The sequence below is a fragment of the Acomys minous genome, assembly GCF_964271855.1.
Source record: "Acomys minous genome assembly, chromosome: 14".
Taxonomy (NCBI): domain Eukaryota; kingdom Metazoa; phylum Chordata; class Mammalia; order Rodentia; family Muridae; genus Acomys; species Acomys minous.
This window is the reverse complement of record NC_140496.1, coordinates 49,443,562-49,471,378: the sequence shown is the minus strand read 5'-3', so window position 1 is coordinate 49,471,378 and position 27,817 is coordinate 49,443,562. Positions and strand designations below refer to the sequence as shown.

At 44.0% G+C, this 27,817-nt stretch overlaps 1 protein-coding gene across 4 annotated transcripts; it reads right to left on the bottom strand.

Moving 5' to 3' along the window:
• Positions 1 to 143: 143 nt before the first annotated feature.
• On the bottom strand, positions 144 to 26,213 carry LOC311582548 (transmembrane protein 184C-like). 4 transcript variants are annotated; one of them, XM_084755704.1, is made up of 14 exons: positions 26,156 to 26,213; positions 25,453 to 25,611; positions 19,073 to 19,251; positions 18,832 to 18,980; positions 18,291 to 18,507; positions 14,177 to 14,307; positions 14,050 to 14,086; positions 12,030 to 12,235; positions 10,109 to 10,183; positions 8,632 to 8,725; positions 7,336 to 7,448; positions 3,635 to 3,734; positions 2,859 to 3,030; positions 144 to 2,427 (listed from the first exon to the last, which is right to left on the bottom strand). In XM_084755704.1, exons 4-14 carry the CDS (start codon positions 18,861 to 18,863, stop codon positions 2,018 to 2,020), a joined length of 1,587 nt encoding a protein of 528 aa, XP_084611830.1. In that variant the 5' UTR covers positions 18,864 to 18,980; positions 19,073 to 19,251; positions 25,453 to 25,611; positions 26,156 to 26,213; the 3' UTR covers positions 144 to 2,017. The 4 variants fall into 4 exon arrangements, with proteins under 4 accessions (XP_084611830.1, XP_084611833.1, XP_084611832.1 ...); XM_084755707.1 differs by lacking the exons at positions 18,291 to 18,507; positions 18,832 to 18,980 and having other exon boundaries at positions 26,156 to 26,209; XM_084755706.1 differs by lacking the exons at positions 18,291 to 18,507; positions 19,073 to 19,251; positions 25,453 to 25,611; positions 26,156 to 26,213 and having other exon boundaries at positions 18,832 to 19,040.
• Positions 26,214 to 27,817: the final 1,604 nt, after the last annotated feature.

Here is a 27,817-nt window from a genome sequence, read left to right as displayed (position 1 = left end):
TTTGGTGTCTGGTGTAAAATAGGGGTCAAGTTCCATGTTTTGGTATGTGGAATTCAGATTTCCTGGGATAATTCTCTTGTTGCAAGCTGCTTTTTCTTAGTGTTCTGGGGTCCGCTTGGATCCAACACAACTCAAACACCAAATCAATGCAGAAAATAAAAGTTTATTGTAATCAAGCCACTAGTGGATCACATGCAGAACAGACTCAGTAGCCAAACTGTGACCCCAAGCCAGACTGCTGTAGAGCCTTTAAGCACAGATGTCACAAAAGCCACAGTCATCTGTGCCAGGTTAGTTACATTTTCCACCAATTGCGTTCAGGGATAGGGGACTTTGCTGGGGACATGTCTTTGTAGTGCCCTCAGCGATAAGGGGCTTTCCTGGGGACATGTCTTTGTGGTGCACTTATCCTGTTCTCATTGGTTTGCTCAACTGTCCTGGGATACCTTGCCCAGCATTCATGTCTCAACTTGCCAACCAGAATGTCACTCATCCAGGAAAGTCTTGGGGACTTCAAATTTGTTTGAGCCCTATTTGCAATGGAAGTTTATTAGTTGCATTAGTATGCCCACTTGGTGCTCTGGTCAACGATTCTGAATTTCCCATTCTGTACCTTTATTTTTGTTAGCACCACACTTTTTTCCCTTAAAATATTCAGTTTTTATTATTTGGTTGGGTGATTTGCCTATGTGTATGTCTGTGCACCAGTGTGCATTCCTGGTGCCTAAGGTCGAAAGAGGACATTTCCCAGACCTGGAGTTACAGAGGGTTGTGAACTATCATGTGCTGGGAATCAATTCTGGGTCCTCTTGAAGAGCAGCTAGTGTTCTTAAATGCTGAGCTGACTTTCCAGCCTGCCATATTGTAATCAGTTTTTTCTTAAGGCAGAGGGTTCTCTGTTGCTTAGGCTGATCTCAAACTTTTGGGCTCAAATGACTCTTGTGCCTGTGCCTCATAAGCTGGGATTGCACCTAGCTTGTATTTCAAATGAGGCAGTGGTCCAGCATTTCCTCAGAAGTGATTTGGCCATTCTTTTATATTTCTATATGAATTTAGGATTGTCCTTTATCTAAATAATGCCACTAGGATTCTGATGTCTATATATTCATATGAGTAGTCTGAACATTCTAATAAAATGATTGATTCTGATTCACAGGACATCCTTTCATTTATTTTCATTTTCTGTTTTTTTGATCAGTGTTTCCTGATTCTGTTTTTTGCCTAGACCAGGTTGGCCTGAAACACATTGAGATCTGCCTGCCTCTACATCCTGAGTGCTGGGTATAAAGGTAGTATACACCACTAAGTCTAGTTCAAATCTTTTTAAAATTTTTATTGGATTTCTAATCAAGCTATTTTTGTTAAAGTATTAAGATTTAGTTTGTTTAAGAAATAAGACACACACACACACCAGAGTAAGACACAGCTAGATGATGGTGGTGCACACCTTTAGTCCCAGCATGGCGGAGGCAGAGGCAGGTGGATCTCTGAGTTTGGGGCCAGCCTGGTGTACAAAGTGGGTCCAGGACAACCAGAGCTACAAACCCTGTCTTGGCAGGGGGTGGGGGGTGGTGATGGGAGAAAACAAAAGAGCAAGACACGTTAAGAGTTTTAGATTTTTGAAAGTATAATTACATAAACTTAAATGGCACATGGTTAGGATTACATTAAATTCAATTAATCTGAATTTTATATTTACATTTTCAGTCCAGAGCATTGCATTCATGCAGTGGCAAGAAGCACTGATTTTCTTTTTTTTTTCTTTCTTTTTTTGTTTGTTTTTTTAAGTCTGTACTTTTGAGAAATTCAAGAGAATTTTGCTATAGTTGTTACCTACTATTTGAATATATGATATTCTTAAAAGTTTAAGAAAGCTAAAGCTAAGAAATTTAAATGTTGTGATATAGAAAACATATATGTATTAGTAAAACCTGTATGTATTAGTGTTATAGTTGTATATTATATATAGTAGTTATACTGGTTTTGCCTGTATTTTGAAAAAAGGATTGTGGCAGGTTTAAGGGTCTGTGGATGATTCAGAAGGTGCCGACAGATCTTCTGACATGTCTAGGATAATGTCACTTGGCTTGGTTGAAACAAGTATGATCTGTGACGTGTCCGTGTCAGAGTCTGAGTCGGAAGTCATCTGGTCCTCTTCAGGCATGTTAATCCTGATGCCTGCTGCAAGAGCCTTTCTGTTCTTTTCTTGGATATCACTCATGAAATCTTCATATAGGCGGTCTATAGAAAGTGGACGTGGTGATGTAATTGTATGTCCGAAGCCTTGGTACTGGCCCACTGGCGAGGATGCTCTTGAACTACTAGAAACTCTATCTTGCGGAGAGGAAGAAAGAAGACTTGAATGCTCTGTATGATCCGGGTCGCCAGGGAAAAGCTTTTTTTTCGGATAACCTCGCATTGTCCTCCCTTTAAGACAATATAATTTTATTAGCCAAAAGTTATTTTTTCTATTCTAAACATATGGTTCTTTAAAAAGCTCCGCCTTTCCCCTTTGTCTTCCCCGAGTTTGAAGAGCCTGCACAATGATACTACTACTTTAACTACTGAACGGCCACAGCAGGAGACGTACAAAACCTGCATATTTGGGCAGGGGTAACACTGCAGTCTGTAAAGAGCTTGCCACACAAACACGAAGCACCTGAGTTTCCTCCTCAGCACAAGTAAGAAGCTTGGCCTGGCTTTGTGGTGTGGTCAGACAGGAGGGTCCTTGAGGCTCCCTGGCCAGCCAGACCCTGTTCTAAAATCCAAGCTGAACAGCTCCTGAGGAGCCCTGCTCGAGGCCCATGCCTGCCGCGCCCCCGCCTCACACTAACAGAAGTTGAATCGCTGTTACTTACCCACACGTCTCACTTGTTCAGAGATGTCATCTCTGATATCCGACACATCCCACATAGCGAGGAAGGAGTCGAAGCAGGAGCCCTCCTCTGCTTCGTGCACGTACGGTTTATAAGAAAACGAGTAGTGATGGGCGATGGCTGCTAAGAACATTTCAACGCAGATTATAAAGTCCTGCAAACAGTAACCAGCACACCAGGCATCTTTGGGATTAAATCTAGTTTTCCAAACTACGAACTTCTTCAATGTTATTTAGGGTATAAATTTCTTTTAAAAGTTTCAGATTATATTCATTTTTCAAACATTTTTTCATTTCTTCAAAGTATGACAAGCCAAGATTTATATCTCTTGCATTTTCTCAGTCAAGTATTTTTTCTTCTTCTGTTTTTAAAAAAGATTTATTTAAGTATACAGTGCTCTGCCTGCATGTACACCTGCGCACCAGAAGAGGGCATCATATCTCATTACAGATGGCTGTGAGCCACCATGTAGTTGCTGGGAAATGAATTCAGGACCTCTGGAAGAGCATGCAGTGCTCTTAACCTCTGAGCCACCTCTCCAGCCCCGCTCAAGTATTTTTCAATCTGTTACCCAACAGCTGCAAGGTAACATGCAGTTATAAGTGAACCAGGAACAGAATAATTACCAGTCAGTACCTATAGCTCATTTCTCTCAGTTTCCTGCCCCCATTGTTTGCACGTTGGCCCGCTCAGGGGCAATACTGCATCAAATGGCTTAACAGTAAAATTCCTTGAGTTTCAGAAACAACACTACTTACCTGCAGGCCTGTGGCCACAGCTTCTGGGCTTTGCCATTCCCAGGTACGCTTTTCTGAAATAACGCCAACTTTAACCAACAGAGCAATAACTACTGCTTGCCTGTATGTCAAGAAAAGGTCAGTGTCAAATCTAAATAATGAAAGGACCAAGTGTTCTAAAAATAGGCAACTAGGGGCCGGGAGGTGTCAGAACCCAGGTAAGGCTGTGGTAGCACACATCTGCAATCCCAGTGCTCCTCATGTTGAGCTGGGAAGTAGCAGAGAGGCTCCCAGGCCGGCCGCAGGCCAGCAAGCCTGATGTATGTCTGCAGATGAACACTTAGGAGACCTGTGTAGGAGACCTGTGTTTGCTACTTTGTGGCTGCTTCTTTCTGCCACCCTTCTCCACCCCTTTCCTTCTTCCCTTTCAACCCCTAACACTAGGAAGAAGGGAGGAGGGAGAGGAAAGGAAGAGACCCGTGAATAAAGCCAAGGGCTGGAAAGGGGGCGGCATTATCATTAGACGACTGCCTGCTGATTAGGGGCTTTGAGCTCCTTGGGGCAATTTGGTCTTTGCCATCAGGATATCTAATTTCTTCTTGTTTCTTTTCACACCAACAGCGACTAGCACCCCCATCCCCACCCCCAGCATTTATATATCCTCTGAAAAGCCCCTAGAATTCCAAAGGTCACACAATCACAGACACTATCTGCAGTTGGCAAAGTGAAGTCTGTTGCCAGCGCACCAGACACATGAGTCCGCTGCTGAGAAGCAGCCCCATACCCCACACCTGGGGCTAAACGAGAACATATTCTTATAATATTTCTCTGTTTCAAAGGAACCCAAAATTCCTGGATTCTCACTACAACCCTGTCTCAAATGAAAGGCAAGGACTGACCCCCAGAGTTGTCCTCGGACCTCCACAAGCACAGACAGCATGTACATGCCGCCACTCACACAATAAACACATATCATACAAAAAAGATTTAAAACAGCTAATGCCTCACTGCACCCTAGGACTCCCCATTATCCTGCCTTCAGGGCATACTCCCAGTTGTGTTTATGTTAAGTATACTCACCTTGCCTTACAAATGTATTAACTTCCATGATATGTTCTTGGAACTTCATTATTTAGTTTATTTACCCTTCCTCCCACTTTGGAACCATGTACAAAGAATCAGATTCCAAGTTCTAACAGCTTGTCAGTAAAGGCCTGATACTCCAGTATGTTTACACGTGTATCAATTACTAGGATTTTTATTTTATTATTTATTTATTCATTTACTTATTTTGAGACAGGGCTTTTCTATATAGCTCTGGTTGCTCATAGAACTTGCTATGCTGACCAGGCTGGCCTCAAACTCAGAGATATGACTGCCTCCACTTCCCAACTGCTGAGATTAAGGGTGTGTGCCACCATATCTAGATAATTAGGTTCAAAGAAATTAATTTTCGGCTGTTTACGTGCACACATGTAACATGTCTTTCTGTGTGTGTGTGTGTGTGTGTATGTGTATGTGTGTGTGTGTGTAGGTCAGAGGACAGCCTGTGGGAGTCAGTAGTTTTCATTGACCATGTGGGCTCTGAGATGGAACTCCAATTGTTGACACTTGGTGACAGCAGGCATCTTTCCCTACTGAGCCACCTCATGGGCGCCATTGTTTTCCTCTGCCCCTTTTAAAACCTTACTTCTTTACATGGGCTCTGGGCATCAAACTCAGTTCATTAGGTTGCAGGGCAAGTGCCTTTCCCTGCTGAGCTATCCTGCCAGGCACAGATTATCTGAACTATAATACTGCTGAGTCCCAGAAATTGTTATAATATGAGCTACTTCTATAGAGGACTGTGTATGATGTGTGCCCCCAGATGCTAACATAACTTCTGGCAGTGCAGTTTCATGAATTCTTTTTTCTCCTGACTGCTTTGCTAAGCTAAATATACATAACTTGTTACCTACCCTGTCACTAACCTAAGGCCATGTCTAGTTCTGCTTTGTGACACTGAGGACAGACAGTAGGGCCTGTAACACTGCAAACACACACTCTACCTCAAGGCTGTATCTCCTTGTGCTTACTCACTGATAAACATTTCCTCACATCATTAAATGTTCTCCCAAATTGATACTATTTTATTTACGGCAGAATCATAATATTAAGTAACGTTTTCATTTTGAGGTAGGGTCTCTGGCTGGCCTCAAACTTGCTATTATAGACCATGCTAGCCTTCAACTCACAAAGATCTGCCTGCTTCTGTCTCCGTGGGAGTGCTGGAATTAAAAACACCACAACTAGCAGAACCTTCATTTTAATGATACTATCAAGATATTTAGGCTATCTCAAATGATCTTCATCTTTTAAATGTCAGCCATCATCTGACTCTCTCTTTGATTGATCAGATACAAGATCACATAGATTAGAACTTGTTATATAGCCCAGGATGTCCTCACACTCATAATTTGAGATACTCTTGCCGAGTGCCACAACTACAGGTACGTACCACCAACACATGGCTAAGAATATTTGTTTTTGTAAATCTTTTTAAATGGTAACATTTATTTTTATGTGTGTGAGCTTTGCCTGCATCTATGACACATGTGCAGTATTTGCAGATGTCAGAGGGGCATTAGAACCACCTGGAATTGGAGTTACACAAGGTCCTGAGCCACCAACCTTGTGGGTGCTGGAAACTAAATCCAGGTCCTCTGCAAAAGGAGCTCTTATCTGCCGAATCACCTTCCCAGTCCTGTTATTATAAATCTTACAAAAGACAAATTAAAAAAAAAAAAGTTTTTCCTTAGCTGAGAGACATGGCGCACACCTGTAATCCCAGCACTAGGGAGGGGGAGGCAGACAGATCTCTATGAGTTTGAGGCTAGCCTGGTCTACAAAGTGAGTCCAGGATAGTCAGGGCTACACAGAGAAACCTTGTCTCAGAAACAAACAAACAAACAAACAAAACAAAAGAAGACAAAAAGATTTTCTTATTTATGTGTATGTGTGTGTCTGATAATCTGAATATGTGCATGTGCCCCAGAGGCTAGGAGAAAGTTCCAGATTCCTTGGAACTGGAGTTAACATGGAGATGTGAGCCGGGTGCTGTGGACCTCTGGATATGTAGCAAAGTCTCTGAAACGCTATTTCTCTAGCCCTAAGGACTAGCTTTTGTTGATTTTGTTTTTTAAGACAGGGTTTCTGTGTAGCTTCTGTTGTTCTAGAACCTATGTAGACCAGGCTGGCCTTGAACTCAGAGATCCACCTGCCTCTGCCTCCTGTGTGCTGGGATTAAAGGTGTGTGCCACCACTACCCTGGCATAGGGCTAGCTTTTAAAAGTGTGAGTAATAGCATTTTAGTTCTCCTCCTATATTAACACTTGTAGTTTGTAGCTTCATAGCTCAGGCTGGCCTTGAACTGGTAGTCGTGCCTCTCAAGTCTTCCAAGTGCTGAGATCATAGGCAGGGCATTGTTTTAGAATTGTTATTATTATTTATTTTTTTTTTTTTTCAAGACAGGGTCTCTCTGTGTAGCCTTGGCTGTCCTAGACTCACTTTGTAGACCAGGCTGGCCTCAAACTCACAGCGACCCGCCTGCCTCTGCCTCCCAAGTGTTGCGATTAAAGGCTTGCGCCACCACACCTGGCTAAAATTATTTTAAAACTCTCTTAACCAACAGTTTAATTAGCATTTAATATTGAAATATTCTCGTAAGAGAAAGCAATACTTACCAAAAGGAAACGAAAACAACAAGTTTCACACAGAGAAATTTGCCCACAGGTTCTATAGGGCTGAGCTCTTCTTTTAGCACTTGATAAAACAGCAGAAGGCAGTACATGGCAAACTGGAAACAAAAGCAACAGTTAACATTCTGCAGTAGAAGACAGTAGCAGAACTCTTGAAGCCGAAACCAGAGCCTGCTCTACAGTGGCGCTCCAGGCACAGCTGAGTGCTACTCGGCCAGTGGTTCAGATTAACAACAGGCTTTTAGTGTTTTGCTGCAGATGCACAGAAGTGGAATTTCGCAAGGGAGATATGTAATGTTTCCCCTAAATATGTTTCTACATGTTCACTTACTGGAACTAAAGCAATATACAAATGATATGAATGGGACAAAACGTTTCCTTCAGTCAAATAAAAGCAAACACATCTTATTATGCTTTTAAAGACAAATCACTACTACTTTTATAAGCTAGTCTCTTGCGTAACATTTATACCACACAGTTTATTTATTTAACTAATGCCAGGTGGTGCAAGCCTTTAATCCCAGCACTCAAGAGGCAGAGGCAGGTGGATCGCTGCGAGTTCGAGGCCAGCCTGGTCTGCAAAGTGAGCTCAGGACAGCCAAGGCTACACAGAGAAACCCTGTCTTGAAAAACAAACAATTAATTGTTTTTTGCAAGACAGAGTCTCACTATGTAACCTTGGCTGTCTTGGAACTTGCTCTGTAGACAAGACTGGCCTCAAACGCAGATCTTCATGCCTTTGCCTCCCAAGTGCTGGGATTAAAAGTGTGTGCCACAACCAGAAAATTCTTCCTTTACTTAGAAATTCTATCCTATCAATATGCCAATTAGACCTTTTCTTCTTACGGAGTAAGTCTCTGTACCTTTTGTTTATTTAGGAGGTACACAATGCATATACTCACAGCCATGCAGAAACGACAGCAAACAACAGGTCTGTGTGTAAGTCACTAAATCATTCATAAACATACTACTATATGTTTATATTGTATAAAACTATACATTAAAGCTGCCTCAGATTCCATGTACAAATTAAAAGGTAATATTTGTTCTTAAGAAATAGTGCCTGATAATATTTAGTAACAGAAACTAATTCAGTACAATTAAGATCATTATTGCAGGGTGTGGTGGCACATACACACACTTCACTTCCAGCACTCGGGAGGCAGAGGCTGGCAGATCTCTCTGAGCGTGGTCTATAAAGTGAGTCCAGGACAGCCAGGGCTACACAGAGAAACCCTGTCTCAAAAAACAAAACAAACAAACAAAAGAGTATTTACTCACCAGTTGTGACAAATTATTTATTATAACCAGGTAGGTCCAAGCATTGGAGAAGCTAAAGTTTCCCTCATCATATACTCCAGCGAGCTCACATACCCTGAAAAGTGACAAAAGTCAGGCAACTTTATGACGAACCAAGGAGACCTGTATCTTAATATATATCCTTTAGAGATTTATTTTTTTACGTATGAGTGTTTTGCTTGCATGTACGCCTGGCGTGATGTGCATTCAGTGTCCCTGGAGGCCAGAGGGGGACACTGGATACTCTGGAATTGGAACTGGAATTAACAGATTGTTCTGAGCAGCAATGGTGGTTCTAGGAACCACATCTCTGCAAAAGCACCAAGCGCTCTCAATCACCAAACACCTTCCAGCCCTGAATACACACTTAGGGCACAGCAGTAGTAAAACTTAAAATCTATAACCAGTTTATTTCAGAAAGCCTAAGGACGACCACTTGCCTTTGGTCACAGATGGTGGAAAAGCTGACACGAGTCACATCTTTCTAGAAATACATGGTATGATCATTACTTTTAACTTAAATTATAAACAACCATTAAACCACAGAACAATCATGACTTTCCTCATTTTGGAAAGCTTGGTTGATAAACATGACTACAGCTCACTTTCCCTCTAAATTAACTTAGCGGTAAATATTTGAAGATTCAGATCCCCCGAGTAAATTCTAATACAAGTATTAAGTTATATGCTCACCTAGTTTCTAAGCAGCAAAGCAATAAAACATACTTCTATAAGTATTTCTGGCACAGGCAGGATAAGAAGTATTGTTACATGGCTTGATTCTATGCTGTGGTCTGCAGAAACTCACATTTTGGAATTTTTATTGAAACTTTAATATTTTGGCATCACAGTTTGTGTGTGTGTGAGAGAGATGTAGTCTCTCTATGTAAACCAGGCAGGCCTTGAACGAGATCTACTTGGCTCTGCCTCCTCAGTGCTGGGATTAAAGACCTGCACCAGTTTAAAACAGTATTAATAAACTCTTAAATTAACAACACACACACACACACACACACACACATAAAATCTGTGTGATTAACCCAACTAAAGTAGTGTTTTCCTCTGATGATTTTTCTCATGTCTGCTCTCAAAAGGATGTGAATCTTGTGGCAATGCCTTGCACTGTTTGTTGTTACGGAACCCAGCTTTTATATATGTGGTTTTGTAGCAGGCTAGACTTACGCTATTAATCAATACCCTTTTCCTACTTGCTTTCCCATGTAAGAACACAGATCTTTAAAGACAGGGCCCCAGGTGGCCTTAAATTCTCAATTCTCCTGCCTCTACCTTGCAAGTGCTTGGATTATTTCTCATGAACGACTACACTTGCCTTCTGAGGGGCTGGGGATTAAACACGGGGCTTTGTTCATACAAAGCAGTTACCAAACTGAGCTACATTCCCAGGCATGTAGCATGAAGATTTGAAACAGTAAAAAAAATAAAGGAGAGTCATACTTACAAAGCAGTAACAGTGGTGATTGGTCTGACCACAGTATACTGTAACACTCCTAGTTTGCATCTAAAGAGCAGCATTCTGCAAAAGAAAGAGACCATCTTAGCTATTCAGTGGCATCAAAACATCTCAAAGCCTCCAAATGGAAATGACTCGGTCAGATGACAACTATATTCATTCAGCCAATTTTGTCCTAAATGACAGGTGGATAAGAGTGTGGATGGCAGCAAGGAAATCTAAAGCCCACTTTGAAATTATTTAAAGACTTATTTATGTATTACTTAGACAGTGCTCTGCCTGCATATACACCTGCAGGCCAGAAGAGGGCACCCGATCTCAGTATAGATGGTTGTGAGCCACCATGTGGTTGCTAGGAATTGACCTCAGGACCTTTTCGGAACAGACAGTGCTCTGAGCCCTCTCTCCAGCCCCTGAAGTTATTTAGTAACTTTATCTCTGAAAGACACCCCTGCCCAGCTCCACTGAAGCACAGCACAGAACAGTATTGGGAACTGGGGCTTCCTGCCATGCTCACCTCAAATCGACAGGACCAAGTGAAATGAGTCTGTGAGCCAAATAAACCCTTTGTTTCTTAAGTTGCTTTTGTCAGTTATTTTATCACAGTAGTGAGAAAAGTAACTAAAGTTCTTTGGGTAAAATATGCAATCTTAACTCTTTAAAGACTTTTTTTTTTTTTACATTTACTTCAAACTAGATGAATGCAGATGGCCAATTCACTATGAATGTAACATGTATAGAACTCATTATTCTCATGATTGTCACATGGTTCTCTGTGCTGTATGTAGTTTGTTTTATACATGTGTAATAAAATAAATGTATATATATATAAAAAAGACTCAGAAAACAGAGGCAACGTGGATCTCTGTGAGTCTGAAGCCAGCCTGGTCTACAGAGTGAGTTCCAGGACAGCCAAAGCTACACTGTCTTGAAAAACCAAAATGAAAAGGGGGAGAAAAAGCAAAACAAACAAACAAATCCTACTTTTTTTTTTTTTTTTTTTTTTTGAGACAGGGTTTCTCTTTGCAGCCTTGGCTGTCCTGGACTTGCTTTGTAGACCAGGGTGGCCTCGAACTCAGAGATCCACTTGCCCCTGCCTGAGTGATGGGACCACAGGCGTGTTACCACCTCACCCAACAAAAAATCCCACTTAAAAAGGGCTCATTTATTTTCCTTTATGTGTATGAATGTTTTGCCTGCATATATGTGTGTGCACCACACATGTGCCTGTTGGATCCCCTGGAACTGGGGTTTTGGATGGCTGGAATGGCTAGGAAATCAACCTGGGTCTTTGCTTTTTGTTTTTGTTTTTCGAGACAGGGTTTCTCTGTGTATCCCTTGCTGTTCTAGACTCACTTTATAGACCAGGCTGGCCTGGAACTCACAGGGATCCCCCTGCCTCTGCCTCCAGAGTGCTAGGATTAAAGGCAATACATTTTTAAGATATAGATGTTGTGGGTTTTTTTTTGTTTTTGTTTCATTTTTACATTGCTCACCCAATAAAAAGTTTATCAAGGTGAGGCCAGCCTGGTGTACAGAATGCAGGACAACCAAGGCTAGAGAAACCCTGTCTCGAAAACAAAAAACAAAACATGTATTTTGTTAGCTGAGCATGGTGACACATGAATGCAATCCCAGACTTGGGGAGGCAGAGGCAGGTGAATCTCTGTGAGTTCAAGGACAGCCAGGTCTACAGAGCGATTCCAGGACAGCCAGGGCTACACAGAGAACCTTGTCTTCAAAAACAAAAACAAACAAAAATGTATTTTGTTGTCTTTCAAACTGTACTCCATGCTAAAGTCTACTTATTGTTTCTGTTTACAGAACTGTCTTGCAGAGAGCTGGCCCAAACTGAATAATTCTGCTTCTGTAAAACCCAAACAGACACATGAAAACCCGATTTACTTACTCCCCCATTGCCCATGGCGGGCAGCAGCAGAGTGGAGGGAGGTGGTTCTGCTGGTCTTTAGCTTCTAGGTGCAGCATCAAGTTTGGGAATCGGATGGTGAGATAGTTGGTAAGGAAGATCATAAAGTTATAGATGACATACGCTTCGTAGCACTCCCTCCAGGTGTCCACGTAGATGGCAATTTTGGGATATTTCAAAGCTATCCACTATGGAAAAGCACAGACATTAAAGAAGAGTTGTAGCCTGAGGAACATGAATTACTGCTCAGATTCACAGGACAATAACACAGAACCTGGGGATCCCGTCACAGACTTGCAGCAAACTCTCTGAAGTACTCTGAGTGGATTTACGGGGAGGGAGGCAGGGACTGCTGAGGATTAAACAGTGCAAGTCCACCACTGAGCTACATCCTAGGCTCTGCAAAGCATGCTTTAAAATGCAACGAACTTCTCTGATACAGGTAAACAGAAGGGCAAGTGTTTGGGGAAGTGATGAACATAAAAAAGAAAGTTAGTGAGTTCTCAAATATAATTTGAAATTAAGAAAAAAATATGATCAGAAAAAAAATGTTACTGAAGACGTTTTATTTCCTAACACAGTTTCTCTGTGTAGCCTTGGCTGTGCAGAACTTGCTTTGTAGACCAGGCTGGTCTCTGCTGGAATTAAAGGCCACTAAAGCCTGGATATTTTGTATTTTTTGAGACAGGGTCTCATTATGTAGTTCTGGCTATCCTGGAATTCACTATGTAGACCAGGTTGACCCAGAACTCATAGAGAGCCTCCTGCCTCTGTCTCCTAGGTGCTAGGATTAAAGGCATGTGTACCACTACACTTGTTTTTTAATGTTGTTAAGACAAAATATGACTGTAATGACAAATGCAGATATTTGGAACATTTTTAGTGTGTAGTTACTCTCCTTGCTTGGCTGCTTACATTCTCAGATTAGTGGCTTTTCACCTGTTAAAGACTGTAATACTGTAAGTTACCCTCATCCCTAAGGGATGGGCCACCCCAGGCACAGACTGCTGCCACCAGGTCCCTTATACAGAATGGGCAGCATCAGCACAGACCAGGTGCAACACACGACCCAAGTGCAGCTCTCCTAGACTTAGTCATCTCCAGACGGCTTATGACACCTGATGGGATATCCAGAGTGCAAACCTGGGGTCGGGGCTTGTTTAAAATAGATCTGCTCCAGGCTTGGCTGAACCCATGGGCGCAGATTTTGATAAGGATGCAGATTGCTCACTATCACACATTTTAGTTATCAAGTACCAAAAAAAAAAAAAAAAAAAAAAAAAAAAAAAGAAAGAAAGAAAGAAAGAAAAAGAAGAAATGCAGGAAAGTAGGGTGGATGCACAGACGGACACTTTCCACAGAGAATACAACTACTGTGATAATTAGACAAAGAAAATGTCTAGCCGGGCGTGGTGGTGCACGCCTTTAATCCCTGCACTCGGGAGGCAGAGGCAGGCGGATCTCTGTGAGTTCGAGGCCAGCCTGGTCCACAAAGTAAGTCCAGGACAGCCAAGGCTACACAGAGAAACCATGTCTAGAAAAACCAAAAAAACCAGGTGTGGTGGTGGTGCATGCCTTTAATCCCTGCCCTCAGATGGAACTCTGTGAGCTGGATACTAATCTGGTCCACATGGTAAATTCAAGAACAGCCAGGGTTACATAGACTCTATTTTAACAAAACAAAACAAAACAAAACCCAAAAAGGAAAAAAGAAGTCTTCAGTAGGGGGCATGGAAGTGTACATCTTTAATCCCAGCACTGGGAGGCAGAGGCAGGTGGATGTCTGAGTTCAAGGCCAGCCTGGTCTACAGAGTGAGTTACAGCAGGACAGCCAGGGCTACAACAGAGAAACCCAGTTTAAAAAAAAAAAAAGGTGAAACATTTTTACTATTAATCTCTCCTTGTCAATACTGTGTGCTCTTTACCTTATTAAGCATTCTCTAGTAAACATAGTTAAGTGTCATAAAAGAATTCTTAACAGAATACAACAAAATATACTTACACTATCCAAACTGTATATCGGAACCATCCAAAGAATCCTATGGAGAGTAAAACATAAAAACCATTTAATGTGATGTTTATGAGTTAAGTCAGTCAATACTAGTAATAGAGATGTGTGAGGAAGTGACCTTATGATGGGTTTTTGAAGTTCGGGCTGTGTATAATGCACTAGATGTTGGAGAATCCCCCACATGGACACAGGTATGGTCATCAGCAGGAATATTCCAGCAATAAACCAAGCTTTGGTGTGGATCCCAACCTTAGAAGAGAAAAGAACGTGTGAGCTTAGACTCTCATGTTATGACTACAAAAATCAACATTTGTTTTATTTTCATTTGATTATTAGCACTGCTTGGTATTTTCCAAATAATTAGTAACAATTTAAAAAAATATTTACTTAAAAATTATGTCGTCGAGCATGGTGGCACACACCTGTAATCCCAGGACTCTGAAGACAGAGGCAGGTGGATCATTGTGAGTTCGAGGCCAGCTTGGCCTACAAAGTGAGTCCAGGACAGCCAAGTCTCAAAAAAAAAAATTTTTTTTGTATGTGTCTGTGTGTGGATATGTGCATGTGTGGGTGTGAGGTCAGAAGTGGGTACTAGATTTCTTGGAGGCAGAGGCAGGTGGATTATGATGAGTTCCAGGACAGCCCGGGCTACATATATGAGACCCTGCCTCACAAAAGAATGAACCCTCTTCAAAAACGAAACAAGAGCCGGGCGGTGGTGGCGCACGCCTTTAATCCCAGCACTTGGTAGGCAGAGGCAGGCGGATCGTTGTGAGTTCAAGGCCAGCCTGGTCTACAAAGTCCAGGACAGCCAAGGCTACACAGAGAAACCCTGTCTCGAAAAACCAAAACCAAACAAACAAACAAACCAAAAACGAAACAAAACCCGAGACATTTCCGTAGTGCCTTCACCCATTCCTAGCCTGTTACTTCTTTCTCTCTCTGATTCTTGTGAAGTGGGGGCCTAGTGCTGACAACTCATGAAGGCCATGTATCCTCACATGGTTCTGTGGGGGAGTTTCATTTCAGTCGTTCATAAAGTGACCAGAAAAATGACTCACTCCTGTAGTCATATCCCCATGGCCACTTGTCTCTCTGCTTCAATGTCCCCTCATCTGTATGAAGAGGGACTTTGCTCTATTTTGCCTTTCTAAAGAATTAAGTAAAATTATAGTTACATTAAAAAAAAAATAAAGCCATTTTAGGAATATGCTCTAGTTAATGCCTCTAACCTTAATAGGAAATGACATAAAATCAAAATCTTTCCTTGTCTCCCAGTCCTCTCTACCTATGTGCTATCATTTCCCAGCCTCCTTCAGAGTCAAAATCTTCAAAACTCATCTATTCAGCCGGGTAGTGGTGGCGCACGCCTTTAATCCCAGCACTTGGTAGGTGGAGTCAGGCAGATCTCTGTGAGTTCGAGGCCAGCCTGGTCTACAGAGTGAGTCCAGGACAGTCAAAGCTACACAGAGAAACCCTGTCTCGAAAAACCAAACCAAACCAAAACCAAAAACCAAAAAACCCTCATCTATTCTCCTGAGGTATGTTTCCCCCACACACTCCTACTTAAACAATTCTGTCCCCCTCCAGTGCACTCACTAAGCTCCCCAATGACCTTCCTACTTGTGAAAAGTGACTGACCAGGTGGCAACAGTGAACACTCTTCAAAATGTTTCCCCTGAAACCCTCTTTCCAGGGAGGTCATTATCTGCCCTCTTTGTAAATCCCTGTGAAATACAGGTGCTGGGTCTTTTGCTATTGTATCCTTAGTCTCAAGTTCTTTTTGTTTTTGTTTGGTTGGTTGGGTTTTTTTTTTTAAAGCTTTTTTGAGACAGGGTTTCTCTGTGTAGCCTTGGCCCTCCTAGACAGGATAGCCTTGAATTCAGAGATCTGCCGGCCTCTGCTACCCAAGAGCTGAAATTACAGGTGTGCGACAACACACCTGGCTTCAAGCATTCTTTTAACTGTGGAGCCTGTCTGAAGTTTGACCACTAGTTACTAGGTTGTTCTCTCCTCATTTGCTGAAACTTAACCCCTAATGCAAATGGCCATATTTGGAGAAAAGGCTGATGGGAAATGACGTAGGTGAAATGAGGTCATAATCTCATAGCCCTGGTGGTCTCAGAATTGTCTGTCAGCCATCTGAGGGCTCAAGAGCATGGCCTCCTGCAACGTGAGAGGACCTTCCCTAGACTGCCACCCCCCTGGTCTCCGCACCCCCCCCATGATATTTGACTCCAAAATAGTTTTCAACACTGTGGAAAAAAAAAGTCTTGTTGAAGGCCCTCAGTTTATTTTATGTATACTTAAATGTGTTCTTCTATGTGTGTGAGCCCAGGTGCGCATGCGTGGAGTCTGTTCTCCTTCCATCTTGTGAGGCACGGTCTCTGCAGCTTCCGCTGTTACATGTCACACAGCAGGCCAGCTGGCCGGCTAGCGTGCAGACAGTTCTGTTCCTGCCTTCCATCTTGCCTAGACACCACTCACGAGGGTCAGAGATGGAACTCAGGTGGTCAGGCTTGCGTGCGTACTGCTTTACCACTGAACCCTTTCTTCAGCTAAAGCGTGGCATTTTCTTATGGCAGAGAAAGTACATTAAGCAATACTCTCATACCTGTCTCTGCAGTTTAAGTTGTTCTGAGGTCTAGACTTGGCAAATGCATTACTTTGGTTTATTTGCACGCCCCATTAAATATCCTTATCAGAAAGTGAGGGGCTTGGGATGTTAGCAGTTCACACTGAAGATTAGAAATGGTTTTTTAAAATTACAGTTGAAGCTCACAATTAAGGGAATTCTTAAGCAGAAATGATACACATTTCATTTACCTTTCTATACTATATCCTAAGGAACACTAAGTGAGGAAATTATATTTATGTTAAGATTGCTATACCCAAGTTTGGGTGGACAAATTTCAAATAACCTAAAAACCTATAATTATTAAAAAAGCCAACAAAAATTTTAGTGATTAAAAGGATCCTACAAATGTCTGACACATTGTTTAAAATATTTTCCACAATCAAAAAGGGGGCCATCGGCATGGTTATAACTCTTCTGAGATAAAGTGTTTCTCAATACAAGTATTTCTGGTTATTATTAATTGATAAATCCAAATTCACTTTATGCATAGATTGTAGATTTATGGTAGTTATTCAGTTTGTAATACTTCACTACTGTCACATGACGTCAACAAACAGTAGAAAGTGGGCCAGAGAGGGTTCAGCGGGTAAGGTGCTCGCCTCCAACACTGGCGACTTGAGCTCCATCCTCCGCACTCCTCATCCTGGGAACACAGAAGCAACTCCCCTAAGTTGTCCCTCCACAACTGGGCCATCCCATGAACACAGCAACGAATACTTTTTTTTTTTTTAAGTAAGGAAAGAAATACAACTGGCTGTGGTGGTACATGCCTTTAATGGCAGCACTCAGGGAAGCAGAGGCAGGCAGATTGCTGTGAGTGGAGGTCAGCCTGGTCTACAGAGTGAGTTACAAGAAAGAAAGAAAGAAATGAAGGAGGGAGGGAGAAAAGGAAGGAGAGAGAGAGACAGAGACAGAGACAGGGAGAGATGGGGGGGTGAGAGGGGAAGGGAGGAGAGAGAGGGAGAGAGACTGAGAGAAAGACAAGAGACAGACCGGAGGGACTTTGTAAAAACGTGTGCTTCGATTAGGGAGTAACTTCAGGTCTGGAAATGTAGCTCAGTTGGTAGAGTGCTTGCCTGCCTCAAATGCACAAAGCCCCGGGTTCAACCCCAGCACTAAACAAACAGAATGATGGCTACATCTATAAGCCCAGCGCTCGGAATGTAGACGGAGGAGGACCATTCTAGGTTACAAAGCATCTACATTAGAGACTTTATCTCATTAAAGAAAGAAACAAAGAAAAAGATGTAACCTCAAACGTAAAAACAATTAACAAAGTCAAATGAACAGGAATCCTTTAGTTACAGGAGGCGGGCTAAAAGCTTATAAAACCCAGAACGTAACTTCCAAGGTAGTTTATTTGATCTGGTCAAGCCCCAATGTCTGCACAGCAGCTACTATTTCAGGAATAAAGTTCTTTCAGTCCATCCTGAGCAGCTGCCTTAACTATTTTCTCCACCAGGAGGTAACTCCACTTGTAGCGGCAGAATAAAATCAGACCAAAGACGAAATGTTTCGCAGACCACCAAGAAGGCGGACAAAGGGACTCTGTCAAGCAGCGTTAAGAAAGAGGAGAGGTGCTGGACCCTCTTACCTTCAATTTCTTTAGTTCCCAAACACATACAGGAATGGCTATCAAGATGGAAACTCCGTAAATAAGTACTAACAGGGGTCGGATCCATCTCCTCCAGTTGTTCCGGTTGCATGCGCAAGGCATTTTCATAAACAAACCAGCTTTCAACAGCTGAGTAAACGAACTAAACAAAGGTCTTGGCTGGTTCTGTTCTTCGGTTGTTTCTTGAACTGACTCACTATAAAGAAAAATTTACCAGCCGCTGGCGCCCCGTCCTTGGGTCGCACTGTGCTGCCGGCTGCCGCAGCGGTGGCCGCTCGGGATGCTCGCAGGTGCGGGCTGCATCCTCGCCGGCCAACCCGCGTGCACTCGGTGCTGCCGTGGCGGAGTCGCCGCCTCACCTGGGGGTCACCCAGAGTCTCGGCTGCACCATGCTTCCGAGGACAGCGGGGTGACCCGGGGATTCTGACCTGCGGCGGGTAGCCGGCCGGTTCCCTCCCTCCTGCTCTGGCAGGCGAGTCTCCGCCCCCCGGAAGACCCGGTCCCGCACTTCCTCACTCACTCATTCGAATCTTCCTCGCTAGAGGAACTCATCTTCAAAATATAGGAGCTCACTTCCGTTTCCGTTCAGGTCCAGGAAGCGAATGATTTGCAGCGAGGTTCACGCTGGGCAAACCTTGTCCGGCAATGCTCACCTTTGTGATTGGTCAGCTACGGAGGATGGGTGTGTCTGTAACCTAGGTTACTCAGGGGGCGTGGCGAGGGAAATGGAGAATTCAGGATTGCTGGCCGCGCTAACTTACCTAGTCTTAGCGTCTCGGAGAAGGGTTCTGGAAGTTGGAGGAACTGGGCACGTTTCAAAAACACCTGCTACATTCTACCTAAAGTCTTAGTGAGGGACAATCGATGTGGAGCGGAACTCAAAACAGCCTTTTTCTTAGAATGCTCCTCACTTGTCTTTATGGCTGGAATTGGAAGCCGGCTGGAAAAAGATAGAACAGGAAACCTCCGATTAGATGTCAGTCAGTTGCTAGAGTTTAGGGCCTTACGGAGGGATTTCTTTGCATAATTTCTGGACCCGGCAGAGGAATCGTTCTAAAAATAGCTTATTTGAAAGTGACAATATGAAATGTTCACATTTGGGGGGAAAAAGCGTTAATGATTTAAGTTTCAAAAGGCCAGCTTTCTGACTCGGAATGCTTTTAGCTGTAAAGGTTTACAGATCAAACAAGTGGCAAATGGAACCTTAAAGTGTTTCTAAATCAAGGGAGCAAGCAAACATCTGTGTCCCGATTAAACACACGAACAGGGACTATATTGTGATTTTCTGAAGCAACACTTAACTTAAAAGTACTGAAAACTCAACAGATGAGAAAAATTTCACAGATGAGAAAAACTTCAAGTGATTAATTCACTCAAATATTGGCCTACTAAGCAACACAATTGTTTTCTCTGACCATGGACTCTGCTTGGTTGTTGAAATATTTGCCATTACCTTCAACCAGGGGAATTCTGCCTATAAGGCAGGTGGGCCAAGGCATGGGCCAGAGTCTCACCGAGATCAGACGAATCATATATCATTTTCCTCTGTAACCCCGAGCGTGGACTCTGATGTCTGCAGTCTTTGCCCCATGCTGTCCTGATCTCCGTTTTGCAACTTTCTTTAAAGAGGTTGTAGGACTTTTGTTTGGTCTATGCCAACTTTAAATTAAGATAATTGGTCTTAGGGAAATTCCTGGCCACTATCCTGGCATATGCGTATCCTGGCATACTGTTAAAGTTCAGAGAACAAGAGAAAACTCCTGCTTTACAACTAGATATCACTATATCACTATTTCTTGGCCAACAACAGTCTTTTTAAACAGGCTGTCTAGCATGGCTTGTTTCTGCGTGTCCAGCCACGCTCTTATTGTTGCCTACAGCTGTCTTCCCTATTCTTTCTCATAGGAAACCAGTCTTGACTTAATTTCTGAAATCTATTTTGGTACTCTAGTAGCACCATCCTTTATGTTTCCCTATTGCCATTAACCTGAATGTTTGTTTGTATTTCTTATACTGTGAGTTCCCCCAGAAAAAACTAAAATCCTTGAACCATTAAGAACCACTATTAGCTGGGCAGTGGTGGTGCGTGCCTGTATTCTCAGCACTCAGGAGGCAGAGGCAGGTGGATCTCTGTGAGTTCAAGGTCAACCTGGTCTAGAAAGCAAGTCCAGAACAGCCAAGGCTACACAGAGAGACCCCTGTCTTAAAAAAAAATAAAACCAAAATAAACATCAAAAAATAGTATTATGAAGGCAATGAAAAGACAAGTCAAATGCAGACATGACTGCATATGTTTGTGAGCTGGAATTCATTTTTGATGAAACTTCTACACAGAGAAATTAGAAACAGTGAGTTTTTCATTTAAACTTGTTCACTCATAAAGATGCTGCTTTATTTTGAAGATGTCCTACTTCTCTCCTTTCTTCCTTCCCTTCTTCCCTTCCTTCTTTCCCTCCTTCATTCTTTCCTTTCTTCCTTTCCTCCTTTCCTTCATTCCTTCACTTCCTTTCTTCCCTCCTTTCCTCCCTGCCTTCCTTCTTTCCTTCCTTCCTTCTGTCCTATCTTCCCTCCTTCCCTTCCTCCCTTTCCCTTCTTTTCTTCCTTCCCTCCTTCATTCCCTTCCCTTCCTTCCTTCCCTCCTTCAATTCCTTTCTTCCTTGCTTCCTTGCTTCCTTTCCTTTCTTGACAGAGTCTCCCTGTCAAGATCCGATTGCTAGCATTAAAGCTGTGTACCCCACAGTTGATGGTTTAAAAGCAAGATCCACTGAGTTTAAAGGGCTCTGCAGTGAATCCAGAGAGAGAACAAGGGTCTGGAAAGCCAAAGGATGAAGATGAAGACCTCACTTGTGTCACTAGGTCCACAGAGGCTGGAGGTCCTGGCCTTGCCTTTGTTCTCTTCTGCTTTCCGTGAACTCTTCTAACTCTCTCCTGGGTAGCTACATCTTTGCCTCTGCTTAGCAAGTTCCTAATGGAGAAATTCTCATTTCCCCCTCAATATCCTCAGCAAAGAAATGTCTTTCTTATCTTGTCTTTTCCTTCCCTTCCCCCTCCCCCAGTTGTATTTGGTGCTATCCTAGGTCTCTGGGCTATCTAGCCTCTGGTTCTTGGCCCTCCAGGCAGTGTCAAAGGTAGGTTCCTACATGTCCCTCAACCCAAGAATGGATAAAGAAGCTGTGGTACATTTACACAATGGAATAGAACCCAGCTGTTAAAAACAAGGACATTATGAAATTGGCCAGCAAATAGGTGGAACTAGAAAAGATCATCCTGAATGAAATATCCCAGACCCAGAAAGACACGCTTGATATATGCTCACTTCTAAGTGGCTATTAGCCATGAAGTACAGGATAACCATGCTATAATCCATAGACCCGAAGAAGCTAAGTAACAAGGAAGGCCACATGAGAATCACTGTGAAGGGGAAATAGAATGGATGGGGGTGGGGATGAGAGCAGGAGGGATCAGGTGGGGGGAGGAGGGAGGGATTAATGGGTTCACTTTATAAGATCCTCATTTAAACCACTGAGATCAACATTTACATGAATATTTCAATCGCCCTTACTCTTATTCGCAAAGATGTGTTACCAGAGTCATCCAGTTGATGATTCTCAGGTTCTCCAGTTTCCTCACAAGAAAAGCAACAGAGTGTCTTGTGTCACCCAAGAGATTTCAGTAATGAAGGGAGGGAGGGGTACTCTGAAAGGAACGCCATGTCCCAGGGCCTTTAAAAATCCTTCCATAGGACGGATGGATGGATTGAGCTAGCCAATACGGGCCTGTGGAGAAAGGCTTCTTCCTCTGTGTTTGGTGGCAGCTACACAGACAAGAGCATTAAGGAACTGTGTACTCTGTGTACTCTGCAGGGCTCTCACTCTGCCCAGACAGATGAACTGTGAGACTGGAAAGGACAGGCAAATAAAGGCAAATCCCATGGGGATTCAAGTGCACCATGCGGCAGTGACCTGCTAGTCTCCAGAGGTGCAGCCTACAGCAAGCTTGAGCATCAGGAAGTCTCCATGTGTTGGTGAGGATTCTTGGTGTAGACTCTTTGGGCTTCTTCTCATTGCTGGAGTCCAGAAAGCTAGAAGAAGAGTTCCTGACACCTAGTGGACCAGCAGCCTGGACCCCAAAAAGCACAATGAGATGCAAGGGCCTGACCCCAGCCACCTGTGGGAGCCAAAAGGCCACAAAACCCACCAGGCCATTCTTTTTTTTTTTTTTTTTAATTTGTATTTATTTTGATTTCATGTGAATTGATGTTTTGTCTACATTTATGTCTGTGAGAGGTGTCAGACCCAGTCTGGAACTGGAGTTACGGACAGTTGTGGGCTGCTGTGTGGGTGCTGGGAACTGTACCTGGGTCCAACTATACAATTCTTGTTGTGCGGCAGAATGTTCCGCTCTGCTGATACTGCTAATCCAAGCAGTGTGTGTAGATCACACCTCCAGCAGTTCAGTTCAGAAAGCCCCAAAATGTTTGTGTTGTAGTAATTGCTGCTGCTGTAAAGCCTTGCCAGCAGGGAGGGTGACACCTGCATCTGCTTAGAATGTGCTGTTCAAACAGTAAAAGACTGATGGGCCTGGCACGTGACAGGTGACTCAGTGCTTAAGAGTGCATGCTCTTGCAGAGGCCAGAGTTCAGTCCCCAGCTTAATAATTCCAGTGACAGAGGAACTAACTCTCTCTTCTGGACTCTGTGGGCAACTCATGTGCACATATGACCATAATTAGAATAGCAATAATAACAACACTTAAAGATGATAGGAAATAAATGCTATAAAAGCCCAGGGCCCGACCTCTCGGATGTTTCCAGGAGTCCAGTAGTCTGGGGAACCCTGGGAAATCCTTTCTATGGAGAAAGGCAAGTAGCAGCACCTCCCACAATCTACCATAAAGAGATATAGCAGGTGGCGGGCTTCAGAACAGAGACCACGTTCTCATCAGCTTGGGTGCTTTGCACTGAGCTATAAAGCCACATGACAGGCCTGCTTTCAATGAGCCCTGACGCAAAGAGACACTGTAGTGTCTGACCCAGCCCACGTAAGTTCAGTGGGTGTGCATGCTGCATAAGTGCTGCTTGTAGACTGCCAAACCACAGAGAAAGCACTGCTGGCTTTGGGAGCAGGCTTGGAAGAAGGCCACATTGTCACTATTCTTATTTGAAAAGCTGTCCTTAACTTCACTGCTGGGTCCCGAGAGAAGGGAAACATCAGACTTGGGGACAATAAGTGATTAGGCATCCTGAACTGCCCATTATAAACAGTGCTTTTATGGTAACTAAACCATACAACTGGGCACACTCACCAACATTTCATTATAGGGCAACCCTGGCAGACCCAAAAAGTAGCATATAACAACGCGCAAGCAAATGAATAAACTTGTGACTTGTTGGGAACTGATACAGACTGACTTAAAATGTCAGTCACTGCAGGCTGACATTACATACAAGCTGGAAGAGAGAAAAAGAAACAGCCGAAGAGCATAAACCGTGGCTGTTCCAATCCTCCAGGTGGCATGCCCCAGGAACTCTGTGCTCCCCGACAGGGTCCGTGAGTATCTGTGATACTGTGGCCCTTTGTCACTGCGCAGCTCCACTTTTCATAGGTGCTGCGAGGAAACACCATAACCATGGCAACTTTTTTTTTTTTTTGAGACAGGATTTCTCTGTGTAGCCCCGACTGTCCTGGACTCGTTTTGTAGACCAGGCTGGCCCCAAACTCACAGCAATCCGCCTGCCTCTGCCTTCCCAAGTGCTGAGATTAAAGGTGTGTACCACCATGTCTAGCTCTCACGGGCAACTCTTATAAAAGAAAACATTTAATTGAGGGCTGGTTCACAGTTTCAGAGGTTTAGTCCATAATTGTCATAACAGGAAGTATTGTAGCGTGCAGGCAGACGTGGTGCCTGAGAGGGAGCTGAGAGTTCTACCTGTGAGGGCAGACAGTGAGGAGAAAACTGGCTTGAGCTTCTGATACCCACCCCCTAGTGACACACTTCCTCCAACAAGGCCACACCTACTCCAACAAGGCCACACCTCCTAGTAGCGCCACTCCTTGTGCTCCTGTACATCCAATCACCCCAGGTGCGGTTTCCCAGAATATGCGGTTCTTTCCCGAAGGGACTGTGCTGTGCTGTGTGGTTCAGGCCACTGGATCTAGTGCAAATGGCAGGTGTTACCTCAGGCTAAAGTATTCCATTGCAGGTGTAAGCCTCTGTCCTGCTTTGAGTCTGATGTCAGTTTTGGGTGTTTGGCTCCTGGCTGGTGGCGGTATTTGTTGGGAACTCGTGGAGCCTGTAGGAAGTAGAGTCTCCCCGGTAAAAGCAGGTCACAGGGGAGGTCTTTGAAGGTTTTACCCAATGCTGACTTCTGCCTGCATTTTGGGGTTCCCACCACACATTTCTGATGCCAAAAACTAAACTATCCTACCATGCCTTCTGTACCCGGATGGAGAGAAACCCTCATGAACCAAAGTAAGCCTTTCCTCCTGACCTCAGTTCCAGCAGGCTTCGTGGTCACAGCCATGTGACAATAACCAATTGACCCTCCCAGTACCCTCTTCCCTGACTCCAGCAAGCCACGCTAACTGGAGCAGGTGTCTCCGCATGGAAAGTCAAGACCTGACATTTCCTTCACGTAACGTAGAGGGGAGGAGTTATTTGATTTTATTTCTTATGTGTGGGGGTGTGTTGTCTGCATGACTGTTGTGCATCCTGCCTGTGCCTGCTGCCCATGGGTATCGGAGTCCCTGGAACTGCAGTTATGAATGGTGGTGAGCTGCTGTGTGGTTACTGGGAGCTCTAGAGCAAAGAACTCAAGAGACTTAGAAGGGAGGGGCGTGGGAGTGGATTTTTCACGTGTTGCTTAGAGAGGCATCCAACTCCTCTCTAAGCTTTATTTCCCTAAGTGGTGCCAGAGAAAAGCATTCGTAAAAGAAGTGTTACTGCTTCTGTGCTGCTTTCGGGGCCACTTCTTGTGGTTGTAGCTGCTACTGAAAGAGGGAAAGTGGTTACAGTGGCAAAAAGGCAACAGACCTGATACAAAATGACCCAAGTTCAGCATGGAAAATAGTCAAAGGACTCCATTAGTCTGGGGCGGACTTGGCCCTGTGTGTAAGCCAGGATAGCTGAGTGGTGAACGCACCCCGAAGGCCTGTGTGTTGAAGGCCTTGGCCTCTAGGATGGTTCCACTGGGAATGGCGGCTGGTCCTCGGGTCTCTGGGGCGTGCTCTCAAGCGCCCCCTTCCTCTTTGTCTTTTGCTTCTCGGCCACGACACCAACTGTTCTCTGCGCCCTGTGCATCCTGGTGAGGTTGTTTTGATAGGAATGCCAGAGGCCCTAAATTTTATGGGTCCGTCCAATCCATCTTGTAATTTGTGAGCTAAAATATTTTGTTTTGTTTTTGTTTTTGGAGACAAGGTTTCTCTGTGTAACAGCTCCGGCTGTCCCAGAACCCACTGTGTAGACCAAGCTGGCCTTGAACTCACAGCGATCCACCTGACTCTGCCTCCCGAGTGCTGGGATTAAAGGCATGCGCCACCACCGCCTGGCGTGAGCTAAAATATTAAACTCGAAAACCAGACTACAGACAGGCGTGGTGGCACACACCTTTAATTCCAGTACTCAGGAGGTAGAGGCAGTCGGATCTGTGTGAGTTCAAGGCCAGCCTGGTCTGCAAAGAGAGTTCTAGGACAGCTAGGGCTACACAGAGAAACCCTGTCTCGGAGGAAGAAAGAAAGAAAGAAAGAAAAAAAAAAAGAAAGAAAGAAAACCAGACTTACTTGCATCTCTCTCTCCGACTCCCTCTCCAATCCCCCCTCCCCTTCCACACTACAGTTGGAGGATACAGGGCCAACTTGAGCCAATCTGTCAGAGTTGCTTGCTTTCTCTCCATTCCTCATTAATAAAACTGAGGCCACGTAGCCTTAAAGAAGAGTCTAGAGACACCAGAGGCACAGTCCTCTCAGGCTTCTCAGGGTATCTGCAGGGTAAAGACAAACAGTCACACTTTTTTGTTACTGCCAAACAACAGTTTTTGAGTGAACACTGGTTGCCACACAGCATCAAGCATGATTTCTGACTAATCTAGCCAGGGTTTCCGATAAAAACACATGATAAATTAAGTCAAGTGCGTCAAGGAAGAGTTCAACAGAGGGACCACTTACAGCAGGTGTCAATGAGGAGCACAGAAGCCGTTTGGGATAATTCTGTAATGAGTCTCTAGACTGTGGAGTTAGACAGGCTGTGGGCAAGACCGTCAGCACAGAGCTGTACGTGGACGCGCCCTCCAGGGGGAGTGGAGACAGTTAATTCTCCCCCCTTTCCCACCCACTCCTGCCCTGCAGAAGCCGGAGGATGAGGGAACCTTCTGCTGTGGGCCAAAGTCAGCCTCACTGGGCCTGGAGCCGGGCAGGAAAGAGGATGAGGATGAGCTCAGCATGCCAAAGAGAGGGGATCCAGCCAGGAGCAGGAAAGCCAAAAATATTAGGAATAATACTTACCCTAAAACATGCCAACTCCTCACTGCTTCCATCACTGGCTAACTTTTTAAAACTCTTATTCCGAGAATGAATGAACTAGAAAGCAGCTATTTGGGGCAGAATTCTGTGTACACATACACTACACAGTATTGTTTATTTTTATTCTATACCTGTATAAACAATGATTTATGAGCCAGGTGCAGTGACACATGCCTGTAATCCCAGCATTCAGAGAGGCAGAGGCAGAGGCAGGTGGATCTCTGAGTTCAAGGCCAGCCTGTTCGACAAAGCAAGTTCAGGACAGCCAAGGCTACATTGAGGAATCCTGTCTTGAAAAACCAAACAACAGCTGGGCGTGGTGGTGCACACCTGTAATCCCAGCACTTGGGAGGCAGAGGCAAGTGGATCACTGTGAATTTGACACCAGCCTGGTCTACAAAGTGAGTCCAGCCCAGCCAAGGCTACACTGAGAAACCCTGTCAAATAAATTAAAAAGAAAAGAAAAGAAAAGAAAAGAAAAACCAAACAACAACATAACCCAGTGATTTAGTGTCTTCTGAAGTTGGTTGACCCACCATCCTCCTCGTTCCTATGTTATTCGGAAAGAATACCACCCATGATAATTGTTGAACATGTCCTCATTTGCATGTGGCCACTGAACTGGCCTGATGCACACTTGACCTGATTATTTCAGCGATTCCCATCAGCATTGCTTCATTGAACTGAACGGCCATCGACACCGATGTCCCGAGGAAGGAGCTGCTGACCCATTCAAATTCATTCCATTTGAAGTTCAGCTGTAGTGTCACTGGCATTTTTTTAAAAAAGTGTCATACAGCATGACAGATGTCCTGAAATCCGGGCTATGTGTCTCTGGAAAGAGCAAAGGAGTGACAGTACCTAGATCTGAGGTTTACAATAGCACTGAGCCAGCCATATTACCTATGAGGTAAGAGCCCTATCTGTGCCACGTGCATTTCTATGGAAGAGGTGAAGCAAGGCAGAATTACAGCAAATCCTGACCTTGAT